The sequence below is a fragment of the Nomascus leucogenys genome, chromosome 6 (assembly GCF_006542625.1).
Source record: "Nomascus leucogenys isolate Asia chromosome 6, Asia_NLE_v1, whole genome shotgun sequence".
Classification (NCBI taxonomy): Eukaryota; Metazoa; Chordata; class Mammalia; order Primates; family Hylobatidae; genus Nomascus; species Nomascus leucogenys.
The window spans coordinates 12,857,105-12,883,247 of NC_044386.1; the positions used below are offsets into that span (position 1 = coordinate 12,857,105).

General features: G+C 39.0%; 1 protein-coding gene across 1 annotated transcript in view; it reads right to left on the reverse strand.

Moving 5' to 3' along the window:
- Window positions 1-26,143, reverse strand: part of DNAH5 (dynein axonemal heavy chain 5) — a 234,597-nt gene that overhangs the window by 86,357 nt on the left and 122,097 nt on the right. Inside the window, exons 48-54 of the mRNA XM_030815104.1 lie at window positions 18,396-18,518; window positions 17,973-18,186; window positions 16,445-16,668; window positions 13,191-13,389; window positions 10,646-10,818; window positions 5,329-5,459; window positions 13-166 (exon numbers count right to left, since the gene is read on the reverse strand). Coding sequence (XP_030670964.1) covers window positions 13-166; window positions 5,329-5,459; window positions 10,646-10,818; window positions 13,191-13,389; window positions 16,445-16,668; window positions 17,973-18,186; window positions 18,396-18,518 — 1,218 coding nt within the window. The remainder of the gene's footprint in view (window positions 1-12; window positions 167-5,328; window positions 5,460-10,645; window positions 10,819-13,190; window positions 13,390-16,444; window positions 16,669-17,972; window positions 18,187-18,395; window positions 18,519-26,143) is intronic.

The following is a 26,143-nucleotide window of genomic DNA, read 5'->3' on the forward strand; positions in this document are numbered from 1 at the left end:
ATGAGCTCCTACCTCACCTGACGATAAAACATTGTTCATATATTCCAAAAATGACTCATCTTTAATCTCATTGTCTGTGAAAATAAAAGTGATTCCTTTGCCTTGCTGACCAGCCGTTCTATACAAAACCTTCAGATCTTCCATCAGATTTGATGTGTTGTAGGATCTAAAGAAATATTTTCATTTTGTCATTAGCAAAAATATTTTCATGAGAGGGAAAGAACCTTGTAACAACGCATTATGCCATTTAGCTAACAAAAAAAATGCTGATTTTGTTCCATCATATAGATATGTATTCTATATGAATGTTACTGGTTAATTTTTAAAAATCCGCATTTCATAAAATATTATAATTAATTAATGTTTCTACATAAAAAAAACTATACTGAAAAGTCAACCTAGAACAAAAATAGAATTTTTATCACAACCGAATGTCATTACATTTCAAAATGTATCTTTCTGAAAATTTTTTGACAATGATAATAGAAAAGTCAAATTCAATTATTGATATTTGATTGACAAGTGGTATTTGAGACGACAACTCATAAATTAAACTAAAATAAATAAATGCAAGCTTTGTTACACAGGGTGAGTGAGATGCCCTGTTATAAACAGTGCCTGCCTCATCCCCCAACACCATTATCATCATTGCATGTTTGTATTATACATAAATAAGCTTGTTTTCTGAGCAATCAGTACACTGTACTAGACTACCTGGAAATGTTATTAAATATCCCAGTCTGAAGGTTCTCTAATTACCCAAAGCAATCTTTAGGTGGAAGTGAACCTACAATTAGGAAATATTAGAGAGTTCCCACTGTGGAGTGCTACATTATGCCAAAAGTATAAATAAAATTATCCCAATTCTGGAGACTCAGACTTACTAAATTATTATTTGTACTTTAGTCACAAAATAAACTCAGAATTCAGGGTGCAAAAGCAAAGAGCCATCTGATTTTTAAGAAACTAGTGAATACTTAACTCTACCTTTTTCTAACTTCTGTAACCTGCACCCTATAATTGGAAATATCACAACTATGCATCAATACTTCTAGAAGACACCTAAAGAAGTGAGATCCAAGAGATCAGAAAACAAATACTTCTAGAAGACACCTAGAGAAGTGAGATCCAAGAGATCAGAAAACAATTAGAAGATGCAGCCTCTAGAAAGAATGAAAGAGAGAAGGAAGGAAGGAAGGAAGGAAGGAAGGAAGGAAGGAAGGAAGGAAGGAAGGAAGGCAGGCAGGCAGGCAGGCAGGCAGGCAGGCAGGCAGGGAGGCAGGCAGGCAGGGAGGGAAGGAGGGAGGGAGGGAAGAGAGAGAGAGAGAGAGAAAGAAAGAAAAGAAGAAAGAAAGAAAGAAAGAAAGAAAGAAAGAAAGAAAGAAAGAAAGAAAGAAAGAAAGAAAGAAAGAAAGAAAGGAAAAGAAAGAAAGAAAGATGGAAGGAAGGAAAGAAGGAAGAAAGAAAGAAGGAAAGGAAGAAAGAAAGAAAGAAAGAAAGAAAGAAAGAAAGAGAAGGAAAGAAAGATGGAAGGAAGGAAGGAAAGAAGAAAGAAAGAAAGAAAGAAAGAAAGAAAGAAAGAAAGAAAGAAAGAAAGAAAGAAAGAAAGAAAGAGAGAAAGAAGGAGAGAGGAAAACATCTCACCCAGCTTCTTGTGATATGGGGAAAATTTTCAACCCAATCTCTTGGATCTCAAGGGCCCACTGCCTAAAATAATATGACCTAAGACACCTAACAAATAGTTGTGCTTCCCAAACGAGAGGCTCTTGCATCTCAGCCTTAGCCACATGGCTATACAAAGCCTTTAGAAATTTGATAATATCTTGAAAGCTACGAAAAGGAAAGAAAGACCCTGGCCCTTCGTCTCATCAGTAATGGATCATTCCCACTGTGACATGCAGAGGAACTAGTCTGCCACAGTGAGAATGGTGGTTGGGTATATTGGCCGTGGCACTGTGGTGCAGTAAAAGTCACACAAGACTAGAAACCAGAAATCCTACAATCAGTTCCCAGATAGATCAGAGACGTTGGGCAAGCCATAGCCTCTCTGAGCTTCAGCTGCAAGATGGGCTACTGCTATCTGTCCTACTAACTCACGAGGTTTTTTTGAAAATCAAATTAGCTCATGCATATAAAAGTGCTTTGAAAACTACAAGGTTTTATACAAATGTTAGGAACAAAAATTTGAGTCCAATCCCTTTCCTGTGCAGGTTGCCTTTTTTAAATTTTTTTTATTTTTTATTATTATACTTTAGGTTTTAGGGTACATGTGCACAATGTGCAGGTTTGTTACATATGTATCCATGTGCCATGTTGTTTTGCTGCACCCATTAACTCGTCATTTAGCATTAGGTATATCTCCTAATGCTGTCCCTACCCCCTCCCCCCACCCCACAACAGTCCCTGGAGTGTGATGTTCCCCTTCCTGTGTTCATGAGTTCTCATTGTTCAATTCCCACCTATGAGTGAGAACATGCGGTGTTTGGTTTTTTGTCCTTGCGATAGTTTACTGAGAATGATGTTTTCCAGTTTCATCCATGTCCCTACAAAGGACATGAACTCATCATTTTTTATGGCTGCATAGTATTCCATGGTGTATATGTGCCACATTTTCTTAATCCAGTCTATCGTTGTTGGACATTTGGGTTGGTTCCAACTCTTTGCTATTGTGAATAGTGCCACAGTAAACATACGTGTGCATGTGTCTTTATAGCAGCATGATTTATAATCCTTTGGGTATATACCCAGTAACGGGATGGCTGGGCCAAATGGTATTTCTAGTTCTAGATCCCTGAGGAATCGCCACACTGACTTCCACAATGGTTGAACTAGTTTACAGTCCCACCAACAGTGTAAAAGTGTTCCTATTTCTCCACATCCTCTCCAGCACCTGTTGTTTCCTGACTTTTTAATGATGGCCATTCTAACTGGTGTGAGATGGTATCTCACTGTGGTTTTGATTTGCATTTCTCTGATGGCCAGTGATGACGAGCATTTTTTCATGTGTTTTTTGGCTGCATAAATGTCTTCTTTTGAGAAGTGTGTATCCATATCCTTTGCCCACTTTTTGATGGGGTTGTTTGTTTTTTTCTTGTAAATTTGTTTGAGTTCATTGTAGATTCTGGATATTAGCCCTTTGTCAGATGAGTAGGTTGCAAAAATTTTCTCCCCTTCTGTAGGTTGCCTGTTCACTCTGATGGTAGTTTCTTTTGCTGTGCAGAAGCTCTTTAGTTTAATTAGATCCCATTTGTCAATTTTGGCTTTTGTTGCCATTGCTTTTGGTGTTTTAGACATGAAGTCCTTGCCCACGCCTATGTCCTGAATGGTATTGCCTAGGTTTTCTTATAGGATTTTAATGGTTTCAGGTCTAACATGTAAGTCTTTAATCCATCTTGAATTAATTTTTGTAAAAGGTGTAAGGAAGGGATCCAGTTTCAGCTTTCTACATATGGCTAGCCAGTTTTCCCAGCACCATTTATTAAATAGGGAATCCTTTCCCCATTTCTTGTTTTTGTCAGGTTTATCAAAGATCAGATAGTTGTAGATATGTGGCATCATTTCTGAGGGCTCTGTTCTGTTCCATTGATCTATGTCTCTGTTGTGGTACCAGTACCATGCTGTTTTGGTTACTGTAGCCTTGTAGTATAGTTTGAAGTCAGATAGCGTGATGCCTCCAGCTTTGTTCTTTTGGCTTAGGATTGACTTGGCGATGCGGGCTCTTTATGTAGCTTGATTTCTAGCCAGAAACTAGAAGAATCATATGCAAGGCAACTAGAATTATTTCTCTCTGTCCTAGTACTTGAATAAAACAGTAATCTTTAGATTTATTCTCCAAGAAGAACACTATAGGTCAGACCAAATACAAAGTGTAACGACAGCTTAAATATTTGAATCTCCAAACCCAATGCTTAGTAACTTTCAGCCTTCATCCTAGCAGGTGTCTATGGGCCTCTCTCAATGAGACACGTCATCAACATGTTCTGCTCATCAGTGCCCGACTTCTTGCTCCTACACCTGGAAGTTAACGTCAACTGATTTTCAGCCCAACCTAACTTCCCAAACTGGCCTCCTGGTTCTAACCTTATCTTGGTTAATCCTGAAATTCTGTTTCACCTCTCCAAATCACCTCTGTTTATCTCTTCATGTTCACTTTTCATGTGCTAGTTATGTTCTCTCCCTGCACTACACCTACATCTGTGGTCAACTCCTCTGGAGTTCCCTGTCTTGATAAGTAGTAGTACCATCTAGGTTCTCCCAAGCCAAAAACCAGGATGCACCAAGCCCAGAAGCTCCAACTTCCTGATGATCTCTTCCATCTTCACTCTCTATTCTCCATTCTCACTGCTGCCACTCATGATACTATCATGGCTTGCCCAGACCCCTGAGACAGCCTTATAACTGTTCCAGTTTAGTTCCTTCTATCTATTTTTGTACATAAAATATACCTGACATGTCCTCCCTAGGGGCAACTCATCAATGGTTTCCTATTGCTCTGGGATGAAGTCTGACTTTTTATCATCACTTTAAAGGCCTCCATTTCTCTTTCATTCCCACTTGCCACCCTACACTGTACACTCTGCGGTATTTAACTTCTTCCAGGGCTGACTTCACCTGTGCTGATTCTTCTGCCTTGAACACACTTTACTGCTCTTCTGCTCTCAGTCTTCTTCATATTGAGGTTTCGGTTTAATCACTTTCTCCAGGAAGTCTTTTCTAATCATCCCCTAGACTAAGTGAGGAGCTCCTCCCTCTAGCTTCAATAGGATTTGGTCTGCATGTATTTCCTTATCATAGATGGTGCCTATGAATCACACCTTACTGGGTGAGTTGGGTTGCTTAGTTGTCTGTCCCCTTGAGTTGCTACAAAGTCCCTGATGATACAGCTAAATTCACCTTGCTCACCTAGCCAGGGCTTGACACATAGGCAGTGTTCAATAACTATTTTGAAACGTTGGAATGAGTAAACCAATATAAAATCTTCATCTATTTTTCCATTGTATTAACATTCTTGAAATCTGAATTAACACTCAATAGGGACAATTGTCTTCTGAAATTCACCAAAAGAAGTGCATGTAATACACTATCATATATAACATAAAAGTAGGGAGGCAGCTACTGAGAGTTTGAAACACTTCAAAAGCAAATTATGACTGTGAAATGTTTAAGATCTATGACAAAGGTTGACAGGGAAAGATGGTAAGTCAACATTCAAGAAGGAAAATGACTGTGACTCTTTATATGTAAGAGAAATGCATTTGAACTTCAGGTGGCCTCTGAGCACCTTTTATCAAAATCCATGTTGGGTTAGTTAAAGTAAAAGCTTGTCACCTCGTCAGAGTGATCTGGAAGGAAATGTAGCCAGCAATGAATGAAGCCAACCTCGTCAGGCTCTGCTTTCCTGATCCACCCACCCCGACCAGGAGGGCATTTCCTCCAGGAGTACGAATGACACGAGAGATCTGTAATATGGAAGAGAAAAAGCATGTATCTTTCAACATGTAAATGCTCTATTTTTCCTATTTATTCAATACATGAATAAGGCCTAATTATTATTTTGGAAGATATAGGTGTCCCAAGATCAGACTGGAGATACCCTGGTTGAAGGAATGAGGGCACTTCTGAAATAGAACAGTGTTGGGCTGCATCAGATGGGGTGGGAACCATGGGGTGTGCCTTTAGAAACTAGGAGGACACCAGGGCAGAAAAGTCAGCACACAGCCCAGACCGTGCTTGCTCTGGCTTTTAAAGGAGATATCTATCTAAAGGGGACTTTGAGGATTCCTGTTAGTTGGTCTGACCTAATAGAGTATGATAGGAAGGAGAACAGAAATGTCAGAACAATGTCTACTCTTGGCATACAGGGCGTTGTGGTTGATTAGAATATCCTCCACATTTGAAAAGTGTTCAAATTTAAATTGAAGGGAAGAAAAACCCCCAAAATAAGGTGATATGGTTTGGCTGTGTCTCAACTCAAATCCGATCTTGAATTGTACTCCCATAATTCCCACATGTTGTGCTGGGGACCTGGTGAGAGATAATTGAATCAAGGGGGCGGCTTCCCCAACAGTGTTCCTGTGGTACTGACTAAGTCTCATGAGATCTGATGGTTTTATCAGGGGTTTTCGCTTTTGCATCTTTCTCATTTTTTGTCTTGCTGCTGCCATGTAAGAAGTGCCTTTCGCCTCCCACCATGATTCTGAGGCCTCTCCAGCCATGTGGAACTATAAGTCCAATTAAACCTTTTTCTTCGCAGTCTTGGGTATGTCTTTATCAGCAGCATGAAAATGAACTAATACATATGGTATAGATGTTGGAATTTCAAAAAGAAAGAAAATGAGCATAAACACCCTCCTATTACTTGGCAAAGACAGTGATACCTAAGGTATCTACCAATAAGTGATTATAGATGGGTCGGGCGGGCCACTTCACACTGTTCAATAGCCCCAGACTATTCCACAGCCCCCTTGTGGCAGAAGTCCATGTTTATTTGGCTTTACTGGTGTTGAATGGACTAGTTACACCATCAGTCTTCCAAACCTACCTAGGAGAGATTGGAATAGAATTCCCCTTGATGTTCTTTATACCTTATGTGAGAACTGTTTCTCTTTCCCTCCTAACTGCAGTTTGAGCCTAGGGGTATCACTGTGATGTCCATCTTTCTTAGAAGAATGATAGAGGCTGGGCAGGGACTGGAAGGGGTCACTTCTCCACAGCCAGGGAAGCTTCCTGTAGTCACTGGGGCTCTGCATTCTGCCAAGGTTTTGTTAAACATCCTTTCTCAGAATTCCCTCACTAGCTGCAGTACATTCTATTCCCCTTGAAAATATGCCTGATTTTGAATTACTTTCCCCAGTTTAGTGTGAACCTTGGGGAAAGGAGAACATGTTTTCCATCTCTATGTATACCTGAGAACCTGCAGGTGCATATGCCCTGTTTTTCCAGCCCCCTGCTTGTCCCCTCTATGTGATTCTCGCCAAAGTTATTGTGGGTGGAGAGGGTCACACATGCCTCTTCAGATCTTCCCCTGATGCAGCTTCAGGAGGGACAGACAGGGCAAGTAAGGAACTACTGGAAGTCACACTAGAACATTCTGTGTCTTTCCTTGGTTGCCACTTTTCAACCATCATCATTTCCTTTGATGTGGGTGGATATACCAAGATGTTGTTAATTAGGTATTGAGGAATCTTCATCCCAAAACCTTTACTTGGAACTGGGCCTAGGTCTTATATTAAAATGTTCTGTTCTCAGTTTCCAACACATGGTAAACCCTCAAAACATATCTGACAAAGGAACAGACACATGAACAGAGAAGGCTTGCAGAGCAGACTCAAAACCTCATAATCTAGTGAAATCCAGTAAGACCCTCAAATAGGGCTATTTTGTCCTGTTATATACAGATTGTGAGATGGAGATATGCGTTTTTAATTTCATCAGCAAGTACCCAAAAATGAATAATGTCCACTCTGCCCCTCAGGAGCTCACGCTGGAACAGGGGACAGAGGTGGGGGTCAACAGCCATGGTGAGCACTGGCACAGAGACAGGAGTGATGGCAATCAGAGGAAAGAATGCCGGGAAACATCCCCGCCTGGGTGAGGTATGTCTTAGGTGCAGAGCTGGACTTTGACTTGGATGACTCGAAGGACATCACACAAAGAAGGTGGTGTGCCAGGCATGAGCTGAGCTACCTTTTAAGAAGGAGTGAGACACACAATATCTCAGAATTAGCAAAAGGCCCGAAGTGTCCCCTGGGGTGAGAACTTCAGTATGAGGTATGGAAATATCAGGATATAAGGCAGCAAAGGATTGTTTAGGGCTTATTTGGGGGACATGATTAAATTCCAGACAATGTAACCAGATTCTCTGTGCGGTTCTCAGCAGTGGTCCATCCTGTCAAGACTGGGGTCACTAAGACGGGAATCCACCCTCCTAGAGCCTAATCTTCTGATAGGGAGACAAACACACAGATAAACCTTCCACAAGGAAGTACATGGGTGGGGAATGCACGTGGGGGAGGCGCTCCAGGATCATGACCTGTTTACCCGTAAGCAGCCCGCTGTTCTGGATCACACACCAGGCAGGGCATGACTCAGGAGGCTGGCTGGTAAGCAGGAACTAGATCATGCAAAACCACATACACCATGGTTTGAACTTTCACCAAAGAGACAAAAGAGGTATCACACAGATACACTGTATTGAAAGAAAATTGAGTTTCTAAGAAAGGAACTAAGAAATAGGCTTGGTCTCATATCATATCCTGTTTTGCTGCAGTTTTTGTCTGCAGTTCTGACTCTTGGCTTCTATCGTGCCTTGTAACTAGGCCACGTATTTCAAGGCTCACAGCAGCATGACACAGAGCGTGGATGTGCTGTGCACAGAAAATGAGAGGAGACAGGGCCAGTCGGGAAGTGGAGAGGAATGCAACATTTTAGCTCAAAAACTCTAGTCACGGATTCTTCGGCCAATTCCAGAGCAGACAGACAAGAGGCACAGAGTGAGAGAAAACATCAGCGAGGCCCCAGCACCGAGGCATTCACACCTCCAACATCACACCCAAAGTGTTTCAAGAAAGCCTCCTCACTCATCGTCTGGGCTGCGAATCACGGAGAAAACGGCAGTGCTAGTGAACTTGCTCAAGCACGACACTTAACATAAATAACCGCATCTTCAACTTGAGCTATGAAATCCCAGGTCAATCAGATTCTGTCTCCAGCAGGCAGGCAATTCGTCATGAAGTTGCCTTTGGTAATACTCATTTAGAAAATACATTTTCCTTTTTCTTCCTTTTAATTATTAAAAATGACAGAATGTTTATTCTTCCTGAAACAACTCTTAATCAACTATAAATTAAGAGTGAATTTCAAAATGTTATTTATAGTTGGCTTTGGAAGAATATTTGAGCTCATAATTCGGTACAGATGTCTCAGATTCTGAGAATCCACCGAGTTGCCAAGCCAAGTGCCCTCGTGCTGGGGAGACCCAACTCCTGAACAGCCTCTCTGTCTTCCTCCCTCTCTCTGACTTACTCCAGCCTTGCAGAAATGCTTTTCTTTCTTGCAGGGAAAAGGAGCAGGCAATCCCTCTTTTCAGAGGAATGGTTGACTAGATAACCTCTAAACCCCCTCCATTTGTAGATTCAGTAATTTTTAGAGGTGACAATTTGTAATTGTGCAGTGGTTCCTCATGGTGGAACCTAAATCATGGAAGACAATGTCGAATCATTTTCTTTCTAACTAAAAGGACGTGGTCCAGAAAAGTAGTTGATATCAACAAAGTAAGAATATCAGCAATGGATTTTTAAATGGCATTACCTTGCACTGTAGATAAATTAAGTCACATAAGTTTTCAAACAAAATAATATATTCTACTTCCAACCTTTGAGGATCAACTGTCCTAAAAATGGATACGGTAATGACTCATATAAGCAGTCCCTAACCTTTTTGGCACCAGAGACCAGTATTGTGGCAGATAATTTTTCCATGGATGGGACGGGGGTGAGTGATGGTTTTGGAATGATTCAAGCGCGTTACATTTATTGTGCACTTGATTTCTATTATTATTACATTGTAATATATTATGAAATAATTATACAGCTTGCCCTAATGTAAAATCAGTGGGTGCCCTGAACTTGTTTTCCTACAACTAGATGGTCTCATCTGAGGGTGACGGGGGACAGTGACAGATCATCAGGCATTCCATGTGCAACTAGATCCCTCACATGAGCATGCACAATAGGGTTCGCGCTCCTATGAAAATCTAATGCCGCTGGAGGCAGAACTCAGCTTTGCTTGTTCACCTGCTGCTCACCTCCTGCTGCGCAGCCCTGTTCCTAACAGGCCACAGACAGGTACTGGTCTGCGGCCCCGGGGTTGGGAACCCCTTCTCATATGACAAACTAGAATAGAAATTATACTTTCCTGGTGGATTTCATTCTAACAGAATTTTCATCTCAAAGTCAACTGTTTATAAACTATTTTTAAATTATTGTTTCTAATCGTGGTAAAATACACATAATCTAAAATTTACCACTGTAACCATTAAGTATATTGTTCAATATCATTAAGTACATTTACACTGATCTCCACAACGCTTTTCATCTTGCAAAACTGAAACTCTGTACCCATTTAACACTAACTCCCCAATCCTCTCTCCACCCAACCCTGGAATTCTCCATTCTACTTTTGTCTCTGATTGTGACTACACTGGGGATTTATATGAGTAGAATTATACAGTTATTTGCCCTTCTGAGCCTGGCTTACTTCACATAACATAATGTCCTCAAGGCTTATGTACTATTTTTTATAGGATATTCTTTGCATGATACAAAAAGATGCAGACTTTGCCTGTGCTCTGAACTCAGATGTCAACCATATTCATCCTCCGTGGTGAAAGCACTGAGCTGGAAGCCATATAGAAACACTGAATAAAATTATCACATCACACATTTAAAGTACACAGGCTCTTATTTCAAGCCTATAAGGTGCGACATGTTGCATTCAGCTTAGAAATTCAATTGGAATATAGCATGGAGTCTAATTTTAAACTGAAGATTCTCCTAGGAAATGAAAATAAAAGAGGGAGAGGACCACGGCGTGAAGCCAAATGTCTGTCACCTTCACAAGGCACTACTCAGAGTGGCTACTGTACCTTGACTAAGTGAACCATGGCATCTGCAAAGAATACCATGTCCATGCCGGCGCCGCGGATGCTCTCGTTATAGAGCTGCAGGAACATACTCAGACGCTCCTTTAGGTGAATAAAAGATTCAATCGGCTCATAAATTTTAGGCGTTTCAGCATCAGCCTCTTCAGATGTTTCACCTTTGGTGGGAAATAAGAATCAGTTAAGTTTCTTCAAATACCTACATTTTACTTCAACCTAAATTAATACACTCAAAGCTCTACAACCTAACACTGAATAACATTCATGTTAAGCAAAATGCCATAGTGTGTATTTTGCAAAAACAGAAGAAAACAATAGTAGCATTAGGATTTTTGTGATCATATGCAGCCTTTGTTGTTTCCTGTCTAGCAAGAGTCAATTTCAAATAATGTTATCATCATTGAATTGAATTTGAACCCACAACTGATTGTTGGCATTTCAAAGGTCCTCCCAGATATATTAGCTTAATGGTCAAGTGAAAATCAAAACAGTAGGGACTGAATGTCAGAATCAGCAAGGGAGGTCAAGAATTACATAACTGTTTGATAAGAATAAAAAGAAAAAGGTTATTGCATTTACTCAGGAAATTTTTATAATTCATGAATCTCAGGTCAGTGGTAAAAATAGAAGTGAATTAGAATATGGGGTGGAGGGTTGAGAGAAATAGAAAAATAATTTCCTAAATGAATAAGCATATTCAATTATTTCACTAGGGCAAGATGTATTAAAATCAGTATACTTTTTTAAAAAATTAGAAACATATAATATACCAGCTTAACACTTTTCCAGTGTTAACTACAAAGCAGAGGCCAAGGTGGGCAGATCACTTGAGGTCAGGAGTTCAAGACCAGCCTGACCAACATGGTGAAACCCCATCTCTACTAAAATTACAGAAATTAGCCAGGCCTGGTGGTGTGTGCCTGTAATCCCAGCTACTTGGGAGGCTGAGGCAGGAGAATCACCAGGAGGCCGAGGTTGCCATAAGCCAAGCCTGCACTCCAGCCTGGGCAACAGAGCGAGACTCTGCTTCAACAAAAAAAGCATAATGCCAAAGAAAAAGCTAAATTGGGCATCTATAAATTCACAGTCAATTAACATTAGTAACAGGGAAAAAAGGGACACATGAGTTGAATATACCAATAACAACTTAGAATTTCACTGGGTACGAGAAGAATTCGTGGATCTTTCAAACCTTATAGCACATAATTATTTTCAATTGACTGTGTCCTAACATAATAGTATGTTAATCTTTTTTATAACAAACAAGGAGATTAGTTTAACGCAATCATTAAGATTTAGCAAAGCTCTCACTAATCAAATTCCAATAGTCACAACTCTCATAAATGCCCAAATCAAGCTGTGAGAAATAAAGTGTTTCAATGACACAAAAGGTTATGCATTTGTCTCTAGACCTTCCCCCAGGCCCCCAAAATGCAGCAGTTGTGCTTTGGTCCTTGAAAATCATAATCTGATTTATCCTTCTGAATTACACAGAATAAATTACATAAATTTTAATTACCTTGTAAGATGCCCTTACTCTTACAGGATTTTTGCATGTGTTTGACCTGATTAAAATAAAATGTGTCAGCTTCTTTCTGCAGAAGGATCATTCCAATTGCATCTCCAGAAATAAACATTATTTTGCAATTGTCACTCAGAAACTTTTGATAGTTCACACTTACGGTTATCAAATCTAGAGCACTGCCTAGTCATTTCCAATCATTTTCAAGATATACAAAGCATGTTTTTAAACATGCTTTTAAAAATCTGCAAATTAACTTAAAATCCATCCTCAGTATTAGAAGAGGTTAAACGAAAGAAAAATATTTTTAATTAAGCCTAGTTACTTCTGAGGGGAAAAAAGTAGAGCACTGCCTCTTTTCATAAGAAAAGTCATATATCTCAATTTCCCCTGGAACCATAATCACAAAAGCTTGCCCCACATCAACCATCTCATTCCAATTACATTTAATGACCCTCTCATACAATTGGAAGTTTTCCCTTTTATTTTCAACATTCAGGATGCCCTGAATAATAATAAGTATCATTATATTTGCTGCCTTTCATTTAGCAGTGACTACAGGCCATAGACCGCCCAAGCCATTCTACAGATAACATTTCACGGACTCCCCACGGTGCATGTGATGCATATAGTAATACTTTTATTTTTATGAATGAGGTTCAAGAGAGTGCCGAGATGCCCAGCTAACTAATGTGTGGTGGATTCCTTCCTCAAACTCACCTCTATCTGCCAGACTGCAAGTCCTGTGCACTCTCTCCTACCGAATCCTGCCCCCAACTCTACTTTAATATCCAAGCATGATATGCATAAAATAGTTCATCTTTAAACTCTATTATAATGCATTAATTCACTCATCCTAGTTTTACTGAGCATCTACTATGTCTCAGGCTTGTATCAATAAAGTTTACTAGAAAGAAACTCAACATCCATAAACTGAATCTTCTGTCTTCAGATTTCCCTTTAGGGAACACCTTTTGGGGAATTCCAAATTCCATTTCAATAGTTTACCTGCAGCTTCAGGTGCATCTCTCAAGAAATCCACAAAATATGTGTCAATTCCACAATCCACCAAGAGTTTTTTCTCTTCACCAAACTCCTCCTCTACCAAACTTACTAAAGCCTTATCAAACCAGGTCACATCACTGGACACTGTGAAACGGTCAGCTATAACACGTTTACATTCATGCTTCCACAGCTTTAACAGATCCTGTTGAAAGTATAATTAAAATGTGTTAGTAATTCCTATTACGCCATAATTGGGAATTCAAGTTGACGTTACTGTAGAGTATTATCCTTCCTGATTTAAAATTCAACATTTTAAAACGTTAGGATTCAAATATGCTCAACTTCACTTCAAATTGGCCTCATTCAAGTATATTAAATAGAAAGTAGTCTATTCATTTGCAGTCTCTGAAGAAGAAAAAATCCTCCGACAACAATATTGAAAATTGCTCTGACCAATCAACAAACTAATATTCTACGTAAAAGTCTTCAGTTTGTAATAAATTAGTCTTTTTAATAAGATATCTACATTCATGTGGCCAGAGTATAACATAAGATATAGAATATGAACAACTCTCATGTATACAACTGAAAAATTACAAAGGTGTATTCACTTAACACAAAGTGGATAAAATTCGTGGCAAAAACTGGATTATCTGAACAAAAAAAAAAGCAAGCACTTAATCCAGATAATCCAAGGTCCAAAGTTAACTGAAAGTTGAGGAAATTAATTGCTCAATACTCCTGTTTATATAGCAAGAATAACAAATGTATGTGTAAGCTCATTACTTGATATGAAAGACTGGTGGAAATTTCTTAGCTTCATAACATTTTTCGGGTTACAGATTTTTAAGCCATTGCATTACTAATGATAGAATGCTATCTGGTTGCCTGAATATAAAAGGAGTTCAATGAGGTACATTCAATGATTCAGTTAAGACAAAAGTTTATGATAACATCAATTGCTGGAATTGTTTGTGCTGATTTAAAATAAGCATCAAAAATGGCTATTTCAATAGTAATCTTTGAAAACTGACTTCAACAATTCCATTAACTTGTAAATAACTTTGAGGGAAAAAAATCAAGTTAAAATATTCACGCTGCTAAACTGACTCTCACTTCTCTGTAGGAAGGAAAGTGAGTTTTCCCCAAAATATCATTAACAGACACTTCTCAAAAGAAGACATACATGTGGCCAACAAACATATGAAAAGAAGCTCAACATCACTGATCACTAGAGAAATGCAAATCAAAACTGCAATGAGATACAATATCACACCAGTCAGAAAGGCTATTATTAAAACGTCAAAAATAACAGATGCTGGCAAGGTTGCAGAGAAAAGAGAACACATATATGCTATCGGTGGGAGTGTAAATTAGTTCAAGCATTGTGGAATGCACTATGGTGATTCCTCAAAGAGCTAAAAGCAGAACTACCATTTGACCCAGAAATCCCATTACAGGATAAATATACCCAGAGGAATAAAACTCATTCTACTATGCACATGCACGTGAATGTTCATTGCAGCACTATTCACAATAGCAAAGACATAGAATCAACCTAAATGCACATCAATGGCAGATTGGATAAAGAAAATGTGTGACCTATACACCATGGAATACTGTGCAGCCATAAAATAGAATGAGATCATGTCTTTCATGGGAACATGGATGGAGTTGGAGGCCATTATCCTTAGCAAACTAATGCAGGAATGGAAAACCAAATACTGCATGATATGTCCCCACCCAAATCTCATCTGGAATTGTAATCCCCATAATCCCCACATGTCAAGGGAGAGACCACAACGAGGTAATTGAATCATGGGGGTGGTTTCCCCCATGGTGTTCTCCTGATAGTGAGTGAGTTCTCACGAGATCTTACGGTTTTATAAGAGGCTCTTCCCCTTTTGCTCTGCACTTCTCCTTCTTGCCATCTTGTGAAGAAGGTGCCTTGCTTCCTCTTCGTTTTCCACCATGATTGTAAGTTTCCTGAGGCCTCCCCAGACATGCTGAACTGTGAGTCAACTAAACCTCTTTTCTTAATAAATTACCCAGTCTCCAGCAGTTTTTATAGCAGTATGAAAACGGACTAATACACCGCATGTTCTCACTTATAAGTGGGAGCTAAATGATGAGAACTCATGAACACAAAGACAGAAATGACAGACACTGGGGTCTGCTTGAGGGTGGAAGATGAGAGGAGAGAGAGGAGCAGAAAAGATAACTATTGGGTACTGGGCTTAATACCTGGGTGATGAAATAATCTGTACAATAAGCCCCCATGACACATGTTTACCTACGGAACAAACCTTCACGTGTACCCCCAAACCTAAAATAAAAGTTAAAAATAAATCAACAAATAATTAAAAAAAAAAGAATCAGCAAGTTTGGTTACCTATATTGCAAGCATCTGGGACAGAGGTGAGTGTTTTTAGCAATCAACACTTTTGCTTAATGAACAGTTTTGTTGATAATTTAACTGTCTCTGTGTGTTTATATGGAGCAGTCCCCTAAAACCCATTTGCTTAATTACTTCTTTAGCTCTAGAAAGGCTTAAAGAGAGGCCAACCCGGTCTTAGCCTGGGCACATAGGCTACCCTTTGGAACAAAAGCATACTGGATTTTTACACAGCATTCTTAGTTTGAGGGAAATTCTTATAACACTGGGAAATGTCATAGTCAAATATGTGTACAAATGATCATTTTTCTATTAAATGAACTTTGTAATCTGCTGCCTCTCCTCAACTTTACCAATGTACGTAATTCTTCTAGTGCATCCAGTTACATGGAAAAGAAAAATCATGGATGATTATCAACAAAATGGGTTTTTTAAATTTTGAATATTTATTATAAAGATAATTACTTTTTAAGTTAAAATTGCAAGCTTAAAATATGAAGACTATTATATAGTAAAATCCATAGTGATTGTTTCCATTATTTAGTATAAGAAACATATCTTCTTCTTATATTAGAACTGGGAAAATAAATCAATTGTTTCTTTTATTCTTTTCATTAAAAAATAATTGTGTATATGATGTTCTTAAAACACAAACTTAATTTAATTGGAATTTATCATTGATTGACATTTTCTGACATAATTTACTTATTTCATTACGTTAGTTTAAAAGCAGTAAAGAATACCCATGCTGAAACATTCCAAAATATGTTCACAGTTCAAGTAAAAAATAAATCAATAAAAATATTTAGAATACATTATTATTAGCAATGTTATTTGCTTTTCTTTCTTCAGTGTCACTTACATTTGGTTCCTTGATGACCTCTGAAGTAGTGTTCAGCATTCCCTGCCAGATCCGAGAAAGATCTCGTAGGTTAAACACATAATGGAATTTTGCAGGGGTAGGAAGCATTTTAATCTTGGTCATCTGCCATAGTCGGCGTGTCAGAGGCACCAATTTTGTCACAGAATCTCTCACTTCTTCTGAGAAACCCCTCTGAGTACAGTAGTAGCCTACGCCAATCACACCTGAAAAGGGGGAAATTACAGCATTTTGATTAGCCATTCAAAGAAATTAAATGAAAATGAAAAGCATTATAGCATAGGGTTTGCACAAATGTCATTATACATTTTAATAGATAATCACATATAAAAGAAAAGTATGTTAATGTTCTCTTGCTTTTTCAAAAACAGTATAACAAAAAATAGATACAGGTTTAAGAAAATAAGTATTCAAAACACTGAAAAATTGATTAAGAAATACTGCTGAGAACTCTGGCTGCACCATTTCAATATTATTAAATGGGTAACAATGATAAATGTTTGAAGTTACCTTATAATAAGATAAGAAAAATGTTTTTATAAGTCCTCTAAGGTTTCCAGTTTCTGTCATTGCCTTTCCATGCGTTATAAAATACTTTCATTTACTTTTTATGTAAAATTTTCCAGGCAATAAGGAATAATTAAAAATGATAACAGTCATTTTTTTCCGGTCCATGCTTCTTTTCCCAAGCTTAGATAATTCCAGTGTCTGTTGGTTTCCAGACCTTGCTCACTGCTGTGACTGAAGGGAGATTACTGCCATACTTCACTAGCCTGGGGCACCCAGATGACATTTTCATTTGCCAGAAATTAATTAGGGCAATCCTGATGAGCTTTTTCTCAATAGCAGCTTCAGAAATTATAAACTAAATACTTAACATAAATGTGTTCAAACCTTTACACTCTTTTCTGCACAAATAAGTCATAAGTGCATTATCATTACTCGGGTAGGCATGTATGGTTACTTATTTGGCTAGTGATTGTTCAGCTAAATTATCTATGAAACACTACATATTTAATTAATAACTTATTACAATCCAGTAAATTACTCTGAATTTCAGACTGTGTCTAATCTGTGCTCTGGGTGCCATTATTTCTTTGGCCAAAATCATTCTATGGGTTGGTTAAAGTATAAGCTACATAAACTTTTGACATGGAACATAGCAATCCAGACCTCAAAACTATGTGCCCACGAGGAAACAATCTCATGTATGGGGAAACAATTTCATTTCCATGTTCATTTGATGTTAAACCTCCTTGCTTAAGAAGTTAGAAACAGTTAAAGAAAACCATAGATGGAAAAGCTCTACCGAGCCATCCAAATCAGGAAACACCTAGAATCAATCCCTATAGGAAATGAAATACACTGCTTGAGAGTGATGGAGGCTGTGGACCAAGTAGCCACCCAACGCTCTTTCTGTGTGGGTCTCGGGTGAAGATTTTCAGAAAGGAACACAAGCAGGTGTTCTTCCTCACCCTCCCACCCCACGTCCTCTTGATCTTTACTTTACCAAAGATCTTATCCATGGAAGCTTCAGAGGGCAACGTGCAATTAAATATAGAGAACTGCCTCTTGAGTCTTTGGGGTATGTCATTGCGTCCACCACCAGGATGGATCATGGCTGCCAAAAACTGGATATCCACGATGCTGGTGAACTCCCCAGGCTTCTCTAGGTTATAGAATCCATTTTGTTCCATCAGCTGTCGCACTATCTCATTCGTAACCTAAGAAAGACAACTTTCAGAATTAAAGCATCATTCCCTTCCATCCCTGGAGCCTAATTCCTTGAGTGTTTCCAAAGAATGAACTTTACACTGGAATTCAGAAATTATATCTTGAAAAAGTAAAAAATCAAAAAAAATTTTTAAAAACTCTTCTAAGAATAAATCAATACCAAATTAAAGAAATAAAATGCACAATAGAATGATGATACCTGATCTCCCCACTCATTGATTATTGGCATATTCACATCATCAATAAAAACAGTCATCTTCTTTCCCGCAGGAGGGCCATACGTTGTACCTATTCGTTTATCCACATAGCTCTCTATCGTCCTCTGTGAAAAAAAAAAAAATCAACGGAAATATCTGTGAAAATATCCCCTAAAACATGGTCAATTCTTTTAAAAAACAACAAAAACTGGTAAACTTTGAACTGATATGAATTATTTCTAAAAAGCCAAATTTCCCCCCTTAATTCCAACAAATTCTAAAGTACCTAAATTATCTTGTATAACATTCACAAAATTTGAAAATCCAGTTTAATTTAGAAGGAAATGAAATTCTAACCAATGTGAATTTGAATGGGATGAGACTCTTCTGTCCATTTCTAAAAATTTACTTTTGTCTTCTTCTGTTGGTGACACAATGTTCCCCATTATTCAAAGTCTTGCTAACAGTTTCCCTATAACCAGCAAGAAAATTAAACAAGGCTACTGTGTGAGAAGCTTCTGAGGTCTGCACTCTGAGCTGCACAGCCCATCATGGTCTGAAGGCTGAAACTGGCTGCTGTCACCTGGCACAGCTCATACCCACTCTTTTGGGCAGATGCAGTTACACTGATTCAATTCTCATTCCCTGACACAGAGTGAACAAAGCCCACTTACGTCTTCTCTCTCATTTTTACATTCTGAGCTTAGGTGGTGAAAGAGAAGACCACACTGCACTCTGTAAAAAACCTTCCTTGAGGCCGGGCGCGGTGGCTGACGCCTGTAATCCCAGCACTTTGGGAGGCCGAGACGGGCGGATCACGAGGTCAGGGGATCGAGACCATCCTGGCTAACACGGTGAAACCCTGTCTCTACTAAAAATACAAAAAAAATTATCCGGGCGTGATGGCAGATAACGCCACTGCACTCCAGCCTGGGTGACAGAGCAAGACTCCATCTAAAAAAAAAAAAGCCTTCGTTGCAGTACACAAAAAGATATTAAAACTGAAAGAACTGGGACACATTTAAAGTAGTGTGTAGAGGGACATTTATAGCACCAAATGCCCACAAGAGAAAGCTGGAAAGATCTAAAATCGACAGCCTAACATCACAACTAAAAGAACTACAGAAGCAAGAGCAAACAAATTCAAAAGCTAGCAGAAGGCAAGAAATAACTAAGATCAGAGCAGAACTGAAGGAAACAGACACACAAAAAACCCTTCAAAAATCAATGAATCTAGAAGCTGGTTTTTTGAAAAGATCAACAAAATTGATAGATGGCTAGCAAGACTAATAAAGAAGAAAAGAGAGAAGAATCAAATTGATGCAATAAAAAATGATAAAGGGGATATCACCACCGATCCCACAGAAATACAAACTACCATCAGAGAATACTATGAACACCTCTACACAAATAAACTAGAAAATCTAGAAGAAATAGATAAATTCCTAGACACATACACACTCCCAAGACTAAACCAGGAAGAAGTTGAATCTCTGAATAGACCAATAACAGGCTCTGAAATTGAGGCAATAATTAATAGCCTACCAACCAAAAAAATAGTCCAGGACCAGATGGATTCACAGCCGAATTCTACCAGAGGTACAAAGAGGAGCTGGTACCATTCTTTCTGAAACTATTCCAATCCATAGAAAAAGAGGGAATCCTCCCTAACTCATTTTATGAGCCAGCATCATCCTGATACCAAAGCCTGGCAGAGACACAACAAAAAAAGAGAGTTTTAGACTAATATCCCTGATGAACATCAATGTGAAAATCCTCAATAAAATACTGGCAAACTGAATTTAGCAGCACATCAAAAAGCTTATCCAACACGATCAAGTCAGCTTCATCCCTGGGATGCAAGGCTGGTTCAACATATGCAAATCAATAAATGTAATCCATCCCATAAACAGAACCAACCACAAAAACCACATGATTATCTCAATAGATGCAGAAAAGGCCTTCGACAAAATTCAATAGCCTTTCACGCTAAAAACTCTCAATAAACTAGGTATTGATGGAACATATCTCAAAATAATAAGAGCTATGTATGATAAACCCACAGCCAATATCATACTGAATGGGGAAAAACTGGAAGCATTCCCTTTGAAAACTGACACAAGACAGGGATGCCCTCTCTCACCACTCCTATTCAACATAGTGTTGGAAGTTCTGGCCAGGGCAATCAGGAAAGAGAAAGAAATAAAGGGTATTCAATTAGGAAATGAGGAAGTCAGATTGTCCCTGTTTGCAGATGACAGGATTGTATATTTAGAAAACCCCATCGTCTCAGCCCAAAATCTCCTTAGATAAGCAACTTCAGCAAAGTCTCCGGATACAAAATCAACGTGCAAAAATCACAAGCATTCCTATACACCATTAACAGACAAATAGACAGCCAAATCATGAGTGAACTCCCATTCACAATGGCTACAAAGAGAATAAAATACCTAGGAATCCAACTTACAAGGGTGGCGAAGGACCTCTTCAAGGAGAACTACAAACCACTGCTCAACGAAATAAAAGAGGACATAAAAAAAGGAAGAATATTCCATGCTCATGGATAGAAGGAATCAATAGCATGAAAATGGCCATAATGCCCAAAGTAATTTATAGATTCAATGCCATCCCCATCAAGCTACCAATGACTTTCTTTACAGAATCGGAAAAAACTACTTTAAATTTCATATGGAACCAAAAAAGAACCCACATTGACAAGAAAATCCTAAGCCAAAAGAACAAAGCTGAAGGCATCATGCTATCTGACTTCAAACTATACTACAAGGCTACAGTAACCAAAACAGCATGACACTGGTACCAAAACAGAGATATAGATCAATGGAACAGAACAGAGGCCTCAGAAATAACACCACACATCTACAACCATCTGATCTTTGATAAAGCTGACGAAAACAAGTAATGAGGAAAGGATTCCCTATTTAATAAATGGTGCTGGGAAAACTGGCTAGCCATATGTAGAAAGCTGAAACTGGGTCCCTTCCTTACACCTTATACAAAAATTAATTCAAGATGGATTAAAGACTTAAATGGTAGACCTAAAACCATAAAAACCCTGGAGGAAAACTTAGGCAATACCATTCAGGACATAGGCATGGGCAAGGACTTCATGACTAAAACACCAAAAGCAACGGCAACAAAAGCAAAATACACAAATGGGATCTAATTGAACTAACGAGCTTCTGCACAGCAAAAGAAACTACTGTCAGAGTGAACAGGCAACCTACAGAATGGGAGAAAATTTTTGCAATCTACCCATCTGACAAAGGGCTAATATCCAGAATCTACACAGAACTCAAACAAATTTACAAGAAAAAAAAACAACCCCATCAAAAAGTGGGCAAAGGATATGGATACACACTTCTCAAAAGAAGACATCTATGCAGCCAACAGACACATGAAAAAATGCTCATCATCACTGGTCATCAGAGAAATGCAAATCAAAACCACAATGAGATACCATCTCATGCCAGTCAGAATGGCAATCATTAAAAAGTCAGGAAACAACAGATGCTGGAGAGGATGTGGAGAAACAGGAATGTTTTTACACTGTTGGTGAGAGTGTAAATTAGTTCAACCATTGTGGAAGACAGTGTGGCGATTCCTCAAGGACCTAGAACTAGAATTACCATTTGACCCAGCAATCCCATTACTGGGTATATACCAAAAAGATTATAAATCATGCTACTATAAAGACACACGCACACATATGTTTACTGCAGCACTATTCACAATAGCAAAGACTTGGAACCAACCCAAATGTCTGTCAATGATAGACTGGATTAAGAAAATGTGGCACATATACACCATGGAATACTATGCAGCCATAAAAAAGGATGAGTTAATGTTCTTTGCAGGGACATGGATGAAGCTGGAAACCATCATTCTCAGCAAACTATCACAAGGACAGAAAACCAAACACTGCATGTTCTCACTCATAGGTGGGACTTGAACAATGAGATCACTTGCACATGGCGGGGGGGACCATCACACACCAGGGCCTGTCTGGGGGTGGGGAGCTGGGGGAGGGACAGCACTAGGAGAAATACCTAATGTGAATGATGAGTTGATGGGTGCAGCAAACCAACATGGCACATGTATACCTATGTATCAAACCTGCACGTTGTGCACATGTATCCTGGAACAACTTAAAGTATAATAAAATAAATAAATAAATAACTGAAAGAAAGGGCACTGGAAGGGGTAGGAAGAGGATGTGAGGAGAGGACTCCAGGCTCTTGACCGGTGTTCTCATGTTCATGGTAGTGCAATGTGGCTTGGGAATCGATTGTCTTTCAAAATGTATGCATGAGTAACCAGAGTCTAGCACTGCAAAGCAAACAGAAAGAGCTTTGAAGTTCTCAGACTCTAGAGGCTTCAAACTCAAAAGCTCATTTCATTTCTATCACTGTAGGAATCTACTAATGCATGATTTTTAAGTCATGTTAAAGATGTTGTATAAATACAGGAGAAAGTGGAGGTAAGTTAAGATAAAATAAATTCTCCTTCTCTTATCCAAAAAATGTTTTACTTCATGACAAAAAACAAACCAGTTAAAACTGACTTTTATAAACAAGATATAACCACCAAATGAGACAAAATATAAGACAAAAGAAAGCAAGGCTCTATACAACTGTCCTTGAGAATTTTCATAGTAATTGCACATTGTACATTTTCATCACGATTTTATTTATTTTATTTTATTTATTTATTTTATTTTTTTGAGACAGTGTCTTGCTCTGTCGCCCAGGCTGGAGTGCAGTGTTGGCTCACTGCAGCCTCTGCCTCCCGGGTTCAAGCGATTCTCCTGCCTCAGCCTCCCAATAGCTGGGACTACAGGCATGCACCACCACACCCAGCTGATTTTTGTATTTTTAGTAGAGATGGGGTTTCACCATGTTGACCAGGCTAGTCTCAAACTCCTGACCTCAGGTGATCCACCTGCCTCAGCCTCCCAATGTGCTGGGATTACAGGCATGAGCCACCATGCCTGGCCTCATCATTTTAATGAATAATAGCAAGGAATGTGAAAATTTTTCACTATTTTTAAATAGAATGAGATACAAATATATTACAACTCATTCAATTACAAAACAAATCTCCCATGAAATTGTACAATGGCAAAAAGAATTTCATACCCCCCCACATAAATGCAAAATTGTTTAATGTACTAGGCTAAATTTGCTCTTCTTTTCAATGAATTTAAATGCACCTCCTTATGGTCAACTAGGACTTTCAGACATTCTCATGTCTATTAATGAGAACACTTTTTGGCACATCAAGATTTTCTGTATTGGGAAACTTTATCAAGAGCTAAATGTACTAGGTGGGATAGTCAGAGTAATACAGAGTAATAGCCACATACCTATACTTTCTTCCCCTCCACTGTAACCCTAATTTTTTTTTGAAATGATAGGAAATCATTACTATCACCACTAAGCTATACATGTCATAAAAGAGTTAAATTGACAAAAGCACAACAAAATAGGGAGAAAAATTCAGCAACTTGAGAACCTAGAAGTTGAGATTTCTTTCCATTTTCAGAATTGTTGCAGATTCAATAGTTACCTGAGTGTTGAAGTTTGGTAAGACCTCCTGAAGGCCTGAAACACAATGCAGGTTGGTTATGCCTCCTCTGAAATGCTTGGAACCAGAAGTGTTTTGTATATTGAACGTTTTCAGATTTGGGAATATTTGCAAATACAAAATGAGATATCTTGGGGATGGTACCCAAATCTAAACATAAAAGCCATTTGTATATATAGCCAGGAAGTAATTTTATATGCTATGTATGTATGTGTGTATTTATTAAAATGTGTATTTATTTGTTTACTTACATTTTATTTTAAAATATTTAAAATTAAATATTTCATATTTATACAATTTTGTGCATGAAACAACATTCGTGTACATTGAACAATATACATTGGACATGCTTGCATGAGGGAATCTGGTAGTGTGCTGAAAAGATATGAAAGCTGGAGGGTGCTGGGAGGGTCTTTTTCTCCTTGGGGACGCTGAATAAACTGTGTGTTGTGCACCTGCATTTTGACTACAACCTGTCACTTGAGGTCAGGTGTGAAATTTTTTGAGCTTGCCAGTGCTCAAAAAGTTTTGGATTTTGGAGCAACCTGAATTTCAGATTTTCAGATTAGGCATGCTCCACCTGTACTGCGTGCTCTGTTCCTTTGGACAGCTGTCCATTTGAGGCTGTTGGAAAAAACAGCTGTCCACGCTGGATGTTCCATAACATCACAAAAAAAAGCATATTCAAACATAAACTCCGGCCGGGCACGGTGGCTCACGCTTGTAATCCCAGCATTTTGGGAGGCCGAGGTGGGCGGATCACGAGGTCAGGAGATCGAGACCACGGTGAAACCGCGTCTCTACTAAAAAAATACAAAAAATTAGCCGGGCGTGGTGGCGGGCGCCTGTAGTCCCAGCTACTCGGAGAGGCTGAGGCAGGAGAATGGCGTGAACCCGGGAGGCAGAGCTTGCAGTGAGCCGAGACTGCGCCACTGCACTCCAGCCTGGGTGACAGAGCGAGACTCCGTCTCAAAAAAAAAACAAAAAAAAACATAAACTCCTCTTCCTTACTCAGCACAAAGTCTGCATCCCTTTGGGGTGCTCAACTCAGAAAGTGGCACCAACTACCTATTGCCCCATCCAAACATTTCCACATCTAACAACACTGAGTTTTTCTATTATAATTTCAACACCACTTTCTAAAGTATCTCTTCCTACCTAAACAACAGCAGGCCCCCATTCCATTATGTCTTTCTTTCTCACAGGGATTAATGTCATGACCCCTTAAATTGCCTGGCCTGACTGCAGTCAATCCTGGAAACGTCTTTATGACTCATACACAATGGCTATATTGCATGATGTGGAATTTTACCTAGAATTTTTTTGTCTCCCCCAAAGAAATCAGTCTAAAGAATCACGGATCATCTGTGTAGTATTCTGCCACCCACATTCCTCCCGATCTCTTTGATTGGTGTTCCCACCTCATCCACTGTTTTGCTGTTATGAACTGGGGTCCAGTTAATAAAACCAAGTAGATATGTTCGCTTATTAGATTATTGCCTGTCTCCTCCACTAGAAGGTAGGAAGGGAAGGCACCTTGTCTTACTTACTTTACTCATTATTTCATCCTCAGTGTCTAGAAGGGTATCTGGTACTATGTGTTTATTGGTAAATATCTTTTTACATAGATAAATAAATACAAGAAACCTGGAGTCATCTTTGACTTTTCTCACTGTCTCCTATGCCTCTCCTCCAACAACCTTGATATGGTTTGGCTCTGTGTCCCCACCCAAATCTCATGTGGAATTGTCATCCCCAATGTTGGAGGTGGGGCCTGGTGGGAGGTGACTGGATCATGGAGGTGGTTTCTAATGGTTTAGCACCATCCTCCAGTGCTGTCTCATGAGTGAGTTCTCATGAGATCTGGTTGCTTAAAAGTGTGTAGCACCTCCACCTTCACTCTCTCGCTCCTGCTCCTGCCATGTGAGAAGTGTCTACTTCCCCTTCCAACATAACTGAAAGTTTCCTGAGGCCTCCCCAGCCATGTTTCCTGTATAGTCTGTGGAATCGTGAGCCAATTAAACCTCTTTTCTTTATAAATTACCCAGTCTCAGGTCATTCTTTATAGTAGTGCAAGAACAGACTAACATAAACCTCTACTCAACCAATCACAAGTTCTGGCAGTTCCACTTCCTAGCCAAGGTTG